The 12,744-nt window shown below is 37.9% G+C and overlaps 1 protein-coding gene across 1 annotated transcript in view; it reads right to left on the reverse strand.

Moving 5' to 3' along the window:
- Positions 1–12,744, reverse strand: part of CFI (complement factor I) — a 45,232-nt gene that overhangs the window by 28,161 nt on the left and 4,327 nt on the right. The window contains exons 3-4 of the mRNA XM_047092274.1: positions 3,106–3,385; positions 1,402–1,555 (exon numbers count right to left, since the gene is read on the reverse strand). Of these exons, the coding sequence (XP_046948230.1) occupies positions 1,402–1,555; positions 3,106–3,385 (434 nt within the window). The remainder of the gene's footprint in view (positions 1–1,401; positions 1,556–3,105; positions 3,386–12,744) is intronic.

The following is a 12,744-nucleotide window of genomic DNA, read 5'->3' on the forward strand; positions in this document are numbered from 1 at the left end:
AATATATAAAAATAATGTGGAACTAAATCCTGTAACCTTGATAGAAATAATGAATTCTTTGTATTATTCCTGAAGAGGGTGAGGAATTCCTAAGTTAAGGATTCGTGGTATAAATGTGAAGATAACCACAAAAACAACAGAAATAGGATGTGTATAGTTTACAAACCAAGTAGAGGGGGAAGAGAGAGGAGAATGAAAAAACACAACAACTTTATTAACCCAGTAGAAGTTAGAAAAGGAAGAAAGCACACAGAAAAAGCAGGTTAAATAATAATTACAAAATAAGGGAAAATAAATTCAACAATGTAAATAATCACAATAATGTAAATGGACTAAACTATTCAGACAGTTATTGTCATATTGGATTTTTAAAAAAAAAATCTAGATATGTGCTGTTTATAAGGGACACATTTAAAAGATAAAGACATAGAAAGCTTGCAAGTAAGTAAATAGGAAAAGATTTGAACAAAGCAGTTATGAGCTTGCTTATTTTAATGGATAACATACTTATTATCTAGAACCCTGCCCCTGAAACATTTAAAATATACTCAGCACAAAGCAAGTGTCAACAAATATTTAAACAATTATCATATAGGAACCATTCTCTTACAACAATACAATTAAATAGGAAATCTATAACAAAAAGTTAACTAAAAGCAAATATATATTCATTACAAAAGTAAAAAAGAAACTTCTAAATCAAAGAAGAATTATACTGAAAACCTGAAAATATTTCAAACTGAACAATAAATAAAATACCACTTTTATTGTATGCCACTGAGGCTAATGGCATGCAGATGATGCATTACCTAGAGAGAAATTTGTACCTTAAATGCTTATATTAGAAAATAAGAAAAATTGAAAATTTAGGAGTTAAGCATTTAACTCAAGGAATTAGGAAAACACAATAGAGAACAGAAGAGAGAGAGCCAAAGATAACAACAAAAGTTAATGAAGTGAGAGTAAAGTAACAAGAGACAATTTATGTATAAGATATACAAATAAAAACCACTATCAAATAGACAAATCTCTTCAAGGTTGACCAAGAAAAAGAGAGAGAAGACATAGATAAACAATATTAGGTATGAAAAAGTGGGGATAATTATAGACAAGTAGAGATATACAGTAATGAACATGTTTATAGCTATCTGAAACTGCAAAAGATTCGTATCCAGAAACTTCCAACAAACTTACAGGTGATCTGTGTTCAGCAGTGTTCTAAGTGCTAGTCAGACATGAACATATCTAATCCTCATAACAATGCTGTGAGACAGGTAGTTCATACTCTCAGGTCACATATGAGGAAATTAAGGCACAGAAAGATTGAGTAATCAAAAAACAAATAATTGGAACAATAAGACCAAACCAACCCTGGGAAAATCCACTGGCACAAGCACTTACTGTTGAAATCCAAGTTCAAGACAGGCCACATTAGCCTCCACTATGCTCCAGGCTTTTTTACATATGAACATTTTCTTATCTTGGTCTACAAGTTTTACTTCAACAATTCCCTCAGAAGTGGTAGTTCCATACTTTAAGGAAACACTAAATTGTCCTAAAATTAAAAACACACACACACCCACACACAAAAGAATGAGCAATATTTAGGCATTCACCTTTTCTCCTCTTGATTAAAAGCCTTTAAAATAAACAAAAAATGTAATTTCAAATTAACTTTGAACACCATGAAGATTTTAGTAAATAATAGTCTGTAATTGTTTTACCAGGGTCTATTATGTATCAGTGGCTATACTACCCAGTTATACAGACTATTATGAAATCCTCACAACAACCCTGTGAAGACTACAATAATATTTTTACATGAGGAACCTAAATGCCTCCACTTTTATACATGAGGTTAACTTACTTGCTCAAGTGGGGAAGCCAGGAATCTGATGGAACTATATTGATCTCACTCCCAAGTCTGTGCTCTTAAAAGTAAGCCAAACAAATAATTGAAATGTAAAAAAAAATTTAGGTATCTCATATATTTAAGGCATTTAATGCCTCAAGAGAACAAAAGTCTGCCACTGACAAAATAATCTCCATTATTGCTTCTCTCCTTCCCAACAGGCAATAGAGATGGGGTCAAATAGGAAGCTTTCTTCTCCTACTCCACAGTGCCTCAATATCTTAGCCAAGCATCACACAGATATTTAGGCAACTGTGTGCTGGCATATGTCATGGTGCCTTTACAAGGAATGTTTTGAGTATTTTTCTATAAATTCATGAAGTGTCTGTGATAATTGATATTAGAAGATAAGGCTGAGGTTTGCTCTACTAGTTAACATTTCATGAGCTCTTTTTGTGTGCCAAACACTGTATGAAGAGCTTTTACATACATCATTTTATTTAATCTTCATGAAAGTCTTAGGAGTTAGGAACTGGTGTTATTCACATTTTACTGAGGTGGAAAATGGGGTCTGACAGTTACATAGCTTGTCAATAACCGAGGTGGGGTGGAGGGGCTTGCAACTAAAACTGACAGTGAGATTCCTAACCTTAACCACTCCAGCAATCTACGTATCAGCATCACAGCCTCCTCAGTGCATTAGAAGCCTGGATGGAGTGTAGACAAGCTCTTTCATCTGAAGTGCCAAGTTTGCTAGAGTATGTCCTAGGTCAGCAGTAGCCTGAGCTCCCCTTAGATCAGGGCCAATGGGCTTGGGGCTCCTTAGGGGTAGAGGCTGGTGGGAGGGACACTAGAAGAAATTATTTGATCTGGAGGTCCACAGGCACAGCTCCATATCAATATCAATCTTATATAAAGACTTTTTCACTGCGTTCTGAACCAACTCAATGACTCTGGGAATAGTCCTGTTAGCCAAGTAGAAGTGAGGGTGGGGATAATTTTGAAGGGCTGGGCAGCAGAGTGGCACAGGCACTGAGGGGAAGGACCAGCTTCAGGGCCTTGTGCTGTGAACTCAAAGGCTGGCTATATTCTGGTGACCCTATTTTCTTTAGTTGTCACCCCCATTACAATTAAGGGTCTAGGGAGGAATTCTGAATTGTCATGATAACATTTCATAGCAAAATTATCTTCTAGTAGACAGTATGGTAAACAATTTCTTTCTTATATCACAGACTCAACTAGGGCTTTCCTACCTTCAGCTATGCATGTTCCACTATTTAAAAACTTTGCCTTTGGCTGAAGACATTCAAAACTCTTCTGCTGACAGTAAGTTAGGTAGCTTTTCCCATTAGTTGAACACACTGAGGTACCATTCTTTGGGCACTGATAAGGGAGTTTACAGATACAGGTCCCATCGATGCATTTCTGCCATGGTTGACAGAAGACTTTTTTGCAGGAGAGATGTGTGTATTTTTCAATTAGGCACTTGTTGTCTAGCAGATCCTTTTGAGGTATGTATGATGTCGAAGGAAGCTGTAAAACACAAAACAAACACTAACAAACTAAAATCTTTTTTGAAGATGATTAAGTGAAGGAAAGAAACAAAAGAGACTCCCCTATCCCACAGTATGGATGAGGGTGATGTGGTATAGTGGCTTACAGAATCACAAAGGTGACTTCTAGCCCTAGCTGGAGGACTTACAGTTATATGCCCATGGGTAAGTTACTGACCGTCACAGAATGTGCATTTCCTCATCTGTACAATAGGGACAATATCTTCTATTTTGCAAGGCTATTACAAGGACTAGAGATTATATACATATAATGGTTGACAGGTATGCAATCAATGGAGCTATTATTATCCTAAAGCCAACATAAAATTTTGTCTTTGAAGAAATCAATGAATCTCACAAGTCATGTTAAAAACTAACAAAATTGGTGCTAAATATAGTCTCGTGGAATGAACTGGTGAATTTTAAATGAAATTGATTAATTTTATTAATAAATGCAAAACCATTTGTTAAACCCCTACTGTGTGTAAAGTTTCTCCAAGATGAACATACATGAACTCTGTCTTCCAAGGGCTTGATATCTAGGCAATAAGATAGAAATACACATAATAACTGGGGTACAAGGAAGACTGTGGTAATTGACATAACAGTGGTACAAATACAATACAGTACTCTTGGAGAACCAAAGTGAAGAGAGTTAGTCTTTCTGGGGGGATTTAAAAAGGCCTCGTGGACGTGGTAGCATTTGAGCAAGGTAAGCAAAGACGGCTGCTAGCAGAGAGCTGGTGCTAGCAAAAGACAGGAGGGATAGTGCAGAATGTACTTAGGGAATCATGAGTAGGCCCAACTGATGGACATATGGGGTTTTGTGTGCTTCAAATGAGGTAGTCACTGGTCAGGATACTGGTAAGAGAGAGGTAGCAGGAGTGGAGTATGAGAATGGTTTGGAAAGACACTCAAGAAAGCAAAGCAACAAGATTGGACAATTTACTCCATGTAGGGATTGAGGGTGGGTCCTAGGTTTTGAAGCTGACTGATAGTAAGGAGGTATAATGATGCGTTTATGAATTTGGTTTGGGACCAGTTGAGTATGAAGCATCTAAAGGACATACTTTGTGGAAAAGGGATATAGGTGTGTGTCTGAAGCTTGGAAGACAGATTATTAGTTACCTCAATAAATAGGTTAGCAAGCACCACTCTGTGCCAGAGAATGGCCTAAGGCTAGGACCAGAAGAATAAAACTCTCTGTCCAATCCAAAGAGAGACAGGGAAACCTGACAATTGCTCTGAGAGATATTGGCTGGGGATGCCATTAGTATAGTGTTCTGGCCTGACTAGGAGGCTCCAAAACATTTCCAGAAATTCCTGTTTTCTGGGCTGTAGTCTGAGGGTGCTGTGCACTGGTCCTCTGGCAGAGGGGGTGGTGGGCAGGCACTTCAGGTAGGACTGTAATAAAGAGAACACCAGGCTTGTTCAAGGCTAGAGAATAGAATGAGAGGGTGGTGGAGGATAAGAGAGCAGGTCCTGAGGGAGCCACTTTAAGCAAGGAAGCAAATTTGCTTTTGGGGAAGATCTTAGAAATAAGATCAGACAGGCAGGAGGCCAATTAGACCTGTAGGAATCCAGAGGAAATCTGTTGAGAGCTGGGAACAGATCAGTTGGGTCAAAAATTGTGGAAAGCATTGTGGAAAGTCATTGCTCTCTCTGTCCCCTAATTGGCCTGTCTAGAGGATGAGTGTCTTGTCCCTGTCTCACCAGCCCCCAGCAACAAGTCCCCCTCTCTTTCTCAGTGTTTTTCCAGCTGCAGCAACAGCCAGTGAGGGCAGAAACAAATTGAACAATCTTTAAATGCTGTCATAAAAACAAATAAAAACCAATCAATTAAAACCATGCAAAAATTTTGCATAAGCTCTGGAAGTCTTTCTACCTAATATGCTTTTCAGTAAACTTTATTAAAACCTTTCTGACGTCTCATTTTTCCTTGACCTTTGGACAGAAATCTGGGCAAGTGTCATAATTTTTCAATCATTCTTCAATTAGACCAAAAACAAAAATTTAAGATTTTTACTCCCAGCAACAGTCATGTAACAGCCAGTACAAAGTCCAGTTCTGTGTAATCATTCAAACTCTGATCTTCATGTCAGGTGAAACCTTCTCCTTTTTCCCAGCTCAAACTTGCTTTGAGGGGCATGTTGGGCCTGGTATTCACAGAATGGTGGAAAAAAAGCCCAACAAAGTCAGAACATTGAGGAGAATTTACATTTAAGGAGCTGAAGATTTGGAGCAAGTAAAAAAGTTTGCTTCCCAGTCAGAGAGAGGGGTCCTTTGCTCCATGTGTCTAATGCTGCAGAGAGTTTCAGAGGATGAAGGCTGAAAAAAGCCCACTGAACTAGATGAACAAAGATCACTGGGACTCTTTCGAAGTAGTTTGAGCTGAGTGTGAGACATAGAAACCAGAGCTTGGTGTGTTAAGGCCGGAATGGGAAGTGAAGAAATGGAAGTGGAAGTACAGGGCAGCCATTCTGATTGGCCTTGTGCTTAGATATGGGAGACTGAACATAGGCTTTAAAAAAAAAAATCTCTGCTTCCTCTCCAAGCCCCACTAAAGTGAGAGTAACAATTTATGTACCGAATTCAGAAGCACCCAAATATATAAAACAATTAATTGTAAACATAAGCAACCTTATTGATAACAATGTGATAATTGCAGGGAACTTTAATACTCCACTTACAACAATGGATAGATCATCTAGACAGAGAATCAGTAAAGAAACAATGGCCGTGAATGATACATTGGTCCAGATGGACTTGACAGATATATTTAGAACTCTGTACCCCAAAGCAACAGAATATACTTTCTTCTCGAGTGCACATGGAACATTCTCCAAAATAGATCACATACTGGGTCACAAAACAGCCCTCAACAAATATAAAAGGACTGAGATCACACCATGCATATTTTCAGGTCACAACGCTTTCAAACTTGGAATCAACCCCAGGAAAAAGTCTGGTAAACCTCCAAAAGCATGGAGGTTAAAGAACATCCTACTAAAGAATGAATGGGTCAACCAGGCAATTAGAGAAGAAATTTAAAAATATATGGAAACAAATGAAAATGAAAATACAACAATTCAAACACTTTGGGATGCAGCAAAGGCTGTCCTAAGAGGAAAATACATTGCAATCCAGGCCGATCTCAAGAAACAAGAAAAATCCCAAATACAAAATCTAACAGCACACCTAAAGGAACTAGAAGCAGAACAGCAAAGACACCCAAACCTAGCAGAAGAAGGGAAATAATAAAGATCAAAGCAGAAATAAACAATATAGAATCTAAAAAAACTGTAGAGCAGATCAATGAAACCAAGAGTTGTTTTTTTTTGAAAAAGTAAATAAAATTGATAAACCTCTAGCCAGGTTTCTCAAAATGAAAAGAGAGAAGACCCAAACAGATAAAATCACGAATGAAAATGGAATTATTACAACCAATCCCTCAGAAATACAAGCAATTATCAAGGAATACTATGAAAATAATATGCCAACAAAATGGACAACCTGGAAGATATGGACAAATTCCTAAACACCCACACAAATACCAAAACTAAAATGAGAAGAAATAGAAAATTTGAACAGACCCATAAATAGTGAAGAAACTGAATCAGTTATCAAAAATCTCCCAACAAGTAAGAGTCCAGGACCAGATAGCTTCCCTGGGGAATTCTACCAGACATTTAAAGCAGAGATAATACCTATCCTTCTCAAGCTGTTCCAAAAAATAGAAAGGGAAGGAAAACTTCCAGACTCATTCTATGAAGCCAGCATTACTCTGATTCTCAAACCAGACAGAGACCCAGCAAAAAAAAAGAGAACTACAGGCCAATATTCCTGATGAATATGGATGCAAAAATTCTCAACAAGATACTAGCAAATCGAATCCAAAAGCATATAAAAAGATTTATTCACCATGATCAAGTGGGATTCATTCCCGGGCTGCAGGGCTGGTTCAACATTCACAAATCAATCAATGTAATACATCACATTAATAAAATTAAAGATAAGAACCATTTGATCCTGCGAATCGATGCAGAAAAAGCATTTGACAAAATACAGCATCCTTTCTTAATAAAAACCCTCAAAAAAGTCGGGATAGAAGGAATATACTTAAACATCATAAAAGCCATTTATGAGAAGCCCACAGCTAATATCATCCTCAATGGGGAAAAACTGAGAGCTTTCCCCTGAGATCAGGAACATGACAGGGATGTCCACTCTCACCGCTGTTGTTTAATATAGGGTTGGAAGTTCTAGCATCAGTAATCAGACAACAAAATGAAATAAAGGCATGAAAATTGGCAAAGATGAAGTCAAACTTTCACTTTTCACAGATGACATGATACTCTAATGGAAAACCTGACAGATTCCACCAAAAGTCTGCTAGAACTGATACATGAATTCAGCAAAGTCGCAGGATACAAAATTAACGTACAGAAACCGGTTGCATTTTTATACACCAATAATGAAGCAACAAAAACAGAAATAAACTGATCCCATTCACAACTGCACCAAGAATCATAAGGTACCTAGGAAGAGACCTAACCAAAGATGTAAAAGATCTGTATGCTGAAAACTATAGAAATCTTATGAAGGAAATTGAAGAAGACACAAAGAAATGGAAAAACATTCCATGCTCATAGATTGGAACTATAAATGTTGTTAAAATGTCAATACTACCCAAAGCAATCTACACATTCAATGCCTTCCCAATCAAAACTGCACCAGCATTCTTCTCAAAGCTAGAACAAGCAATCCTAAAATTTGTATGGAACCACAAAAGACCCTGAATAGCCAAAGTAATAGTGAAGCAGAAAACCAAAGTGGGAGGCATCACAATTCCAGACTTTAGCCTCTACTACAAACTGTAATCATCAAGACAGTATGGTATTGGCACAAAAACAGACACATAGACCAATGGAATAGAATAGAAACCCCAGAACTAGACCCACAAAAGTATGGCCAACTAATCTTTGATAAAGCAGGAAAGAATATCCAATGGAAAAAAGACAGTCTCTTTAACAAACGGTGCTGGGAGAACTGGACAGCAACATGCAGAAGGATGAAACTAGACCACTTTCTCACACCATTCACAAAAACAAACTCAAAATGGATGAAGGACCTGAATGTGAGACAGGAAACCATCAAAACCCTAGAGGAGAAAGCAGGAAAAAACCTCTCTGACCTCAGCCGTAGCAATTTCTTACTCGACACATCTCCAAAGGCAAGGGAATTAAAAGCAAAAATGAACTATTGGGACCTCAGCAAGATAAAAGCTTCTGCACTGCAAAGGAAACAATCGACAAAACTAAAAGGCAACCGATGGAATGGGAAAAGATATTTGCAAATGACATATTGGCTAAAGGGCCAGTATCCAAAATCTATAAGGAACTCACCAAACTCCACACCCGAAGAACAAATAATCCAGTGAGGAAATGGGCAGAAGACATGAATAGACACTTTTCTAAAGACATCCAGATGGCCAACAGACACATGAAAAGATGTTCAACGTCACTCCTCATCAGGGAAATGCAAATCACAACCACACTGAGATACCACCTCGTGCCAGTCAGAGTGGCTAAAATGAACAAATCAGGAGACTATAAATGCTGGAGAGGCTGTGGAGAAATGGGAACCCCCTTGCACTGTTGGTGGGAATGCAAACTGGTACAGCCACTCTGGAAAACAGTGTGGAGGTTCCTCAGAAAATTAAAAATAGACCTACCCTATGACCCAGCAATAGCACTGCTAGGAATTTACCCAAGGGATACAGGAGTACTGATGCATAGGGGCACTTGTACCCCAATGTTTATAGTAGCACTCTCAACAATAGCCAAATTATGGAAAGAGCCTAAATGTCTATCAATTGACGAATGGATAAAGATGTGGTTTACATATACAATGGAATACTACTTGGCAATGAGAAATAATGAAATCTGGCCATTTGCAGCAACATGGGTAGAACTGGAGGGTATTATGCTAAGTGAAATAATTCAGGAAGAGAAAGACAGATACCATGAGTTTTTACTCATATGTCGATCCTAAGAAACTTAACAGAAGACCATGGGGGAGGGGAAGGGGAAAAAAAAAGTTACAGAGAGGGAGGGAGGCAAACCATAACAGACTCTTGGATACTGAGAACAAACTGAGGGTTGATAGGGGTGGTGGGGGAGAGGGGAAGGTGGGTGATGGGCATTGAGGAGGGCACCTGTTAGGATGAGCACTGGGTGTTGTATGGAAACCAATGTGAGAATACATTATATTTAATATTAAAAAACAAAAACAAAAACAAAACAAAAAAAAACCCACCCAAAGTGAATGAGAGAATGTTAGGGGCAGTTAGTTAGGTTCTAACAGGGTACCTGGAGGCCAGCAAAGAAGTCATGCCCAGTTATCAGGAAAGTAAGAGACCTGTCCAGGCAGTACTCCAGAACAAAGTCACAAGAAGCCGGATCAAACCAGACAGGCCCAAGATGGCTGACAAAGTAGGCTGAATAAGGAATAAAAAACCCGAAACCCTGCTTCCAAGACATCCTTGCCCCAAATAGTAAATATTATATCTCCTTGTTAACAATCATCAATAAAAGATAGAAACCCAAACCCCAGAGTATGCAGTGTTCCCTCTTCTAGCTTGTCCATTCATTTAAAAAAATTTTTTTTACATTTTTATTTATTTTTGAGAGACAGATAGAGACAGAGCAGGAGTGGGGGAGTGGCAGAGAGAGAATGAGACACAGAATCTCAAGCAGGCTCCAGGCTCTGAGCTGTCAGCACAGAGCCCAATGTGGGGCTCGAACTCACAAACTGAGATCATGACTTGAGCTGAAGTCGGATGCTTAAGCAACTGAGCCACCCAGGTGCCCTTTGTCCATTCATTTGTAATGAAATATATATTCATTACTAAAGTAAAAAAGAAACTTCTACATCAAAGAGGAATTATACTGAAAACCTGAAAATATTTCAAACTGAAAAATAAATAAAATACCACTTTTATTGTATGACACTGAGGCTAATGGCATGCAGATGATGCATTACCTAGAGAGAAATTTGTACCTTAAATGCTTATGTTAGAAAATGAGAAAAATTGAAAATTTAGGAGTTAAGTATTTAACTCAAGGAATTAGGAAAACACAATAGGGAACAGAAAAGATAGCCTAAGATAACAACAAAAGTTAAACAGGCTCCATTAAGAATTCTTATGCTCCCAAAGACTGAGAACCACTTCTGTTGACTAATAATTTTCAAAGTGAGTTACATATAATCTGGGAGTATGAAGATACTCAGGTGGGTAAAATAATAGAAATTATATTAATTTTTATGTTTTATTGAAAAAGTAGGAAGAAATAAGTTTATCTTTACTAATATTCAAATATGGATCAGCACATGTGCTTGCACTCATAACATATTCATTCAATATTTGTTGAGAGACTACAATGTGCCAGGTACTGTTCTAGGTCCTGGGGATACAAGAGTGAATTGCACAAAGTCAGAGAGCTTACCTTTCTAATAGGAGACAGACAAAAATGAATAGAGAATAAATACACAGTATGACAGAAGGTGTCAAATGTTGTGCAGGGTAAGAAGAATAGAGATTGGGGAGAGTGAGGGGGAGGACCATTATTTTGGGGGAAAAGTTTATCGTGGAGCAGAGATATGAAGGTGAGTGTGCAATCCATACAAGTATCTAGATGTGAGATGTTACGGTCAGAGGAACGAGCCAGGGCAAAATCTGTAGGGGAGAAGCAAATGTGATGTGCTCTTGGTCTAGAGAACTGGTGTGGCTGGAGGGATGTAAGTGACTGGAGAGAGAACAGAAGATGAGGTCAGAGAGTTGGAGGGATGGATAACTGATCACATAGGACCTTATAAGTTACTGTAAAGACTTTGGCTTTTTCTCTGAATGAAAAATAAAGCCACTGGAGGGTGTCAGCCTTCCAATATTTAGAAATTGGGCAGAGAATGAAGAATTAGTAACAGAGATGAGAAGATGTGGCCAGTGAAATAAAAGACAAATAAATAGAAAATGCTGGCACAGGGGCGCCTGGGTGGCGCAGTCGGTTAAGCGTCCGACTTCAGCCAGGTCACGATCTCGCGGTCCGTGAGTTCGAGCCCCGCGTCAGGCTCTGGGCTGATGGCTCAGAGCCTGGAGCCTGTTTCCGATTCTGTGTCTCCCTCTCTCTCTGCCCCTCCCCCGTTCATGCTCTGTCTCTCTCTGTCCCAAAAATAAATAAACGTTGAAAAAAAAAAATGTAAAAAAAAAAAAAAAAAAGAAAATGCTGGCACAGAGGCAAAGAGAAGAAAGGAGTGATCAGCTGCTGTGTCTAATGGTTCTCTAGTTAAATGGTGACCTTGAAAAATGTAATTTTGGTGGAATGGTGGAAACTGAAGCCTGACTGGGTTCAAGAAATAATGGGAAAAGAGAAACTGAGCACAGCAAAATTTTGAGACTTCAGATACAGAGGGGCAAAGAGAAATGGGGAGATAATTGGAAGAGGATATTGAATCAAGAGAGGGTTTTTGTTCTAAGAGGATCATATACATGTGCTTAAGGAAACTAGATGATATGATCTAGTTTTAGCTAAAGGAATAATGGACAAATGGCTTAAAGATTCATGTAGTGAAATGAATGCTGGATTGAAAATAATGCCCAAATTCAACACCAATGGAAAAGCACATAGCAGAGTCATACTTCTAACCCCAGTAGAGGCTGTTCATCAGCCACATCATGGGGTTAAAAACAATGAAAAATTAATTAGCTATGACAAGAAGTCAGCCCTACCCCCCAACGAGTAGAATTAAAAAGAGTATTTGAAATATAAATTTCTATCTAGTATCATTATGAACCTCTCCCTATGTGTTTATTGTATGTCGCTCTTTGTGAAGTATTTTTTCCAGTTAATATGCCACTAAATCAAATGAAAAATTTTAAAAATAATAAAGTATATTTAATGACATTATCCCATTAAAGATTGATGAAAGTTATTAAAATACTATCTATGTGCTTAAAATTGTGTTTTAAGGTGCATTATTTATATAGCAGTGTATTTATTATTTATAAAATATATTCACATATACTAGAAGCACATGTCCAACAATTTGTAGCAGTTATGACTCTAGCCTATTCATCTTCAAATCATGACTCAACTCCTTCAGTTACTGTTGCTTTTTTGTGTCTATGGGTTTGTTTTTGTTTTGTTTTCTTTTGGCCCTTTCCTTGGTATTTGTAATGATGCAGCAATTATTTTGATGTAAATTTTGTCTTTTTATTCTAGGCAGGACTACAATGAAACAATTTGAGACAGATGATTGGTAGTTAGAAAACAAGAAACA

Source organism: Lynx rufus, unplaced genomic scaffold (assembly GCF_022079265.1).
Source record: "Lynx rufus isolate CCGP_SWC_20201006 ecotype Redwood Valley unplaced genomic scaffold, mLynRuf1.p SCAF_3, whole genome shotgun sequence".
Lineage (NCBI taxonomy): Eukaryota > Metazoa > Chordata > Mammalia > Carnivora > Felidae > Lynx > Lynx rufus.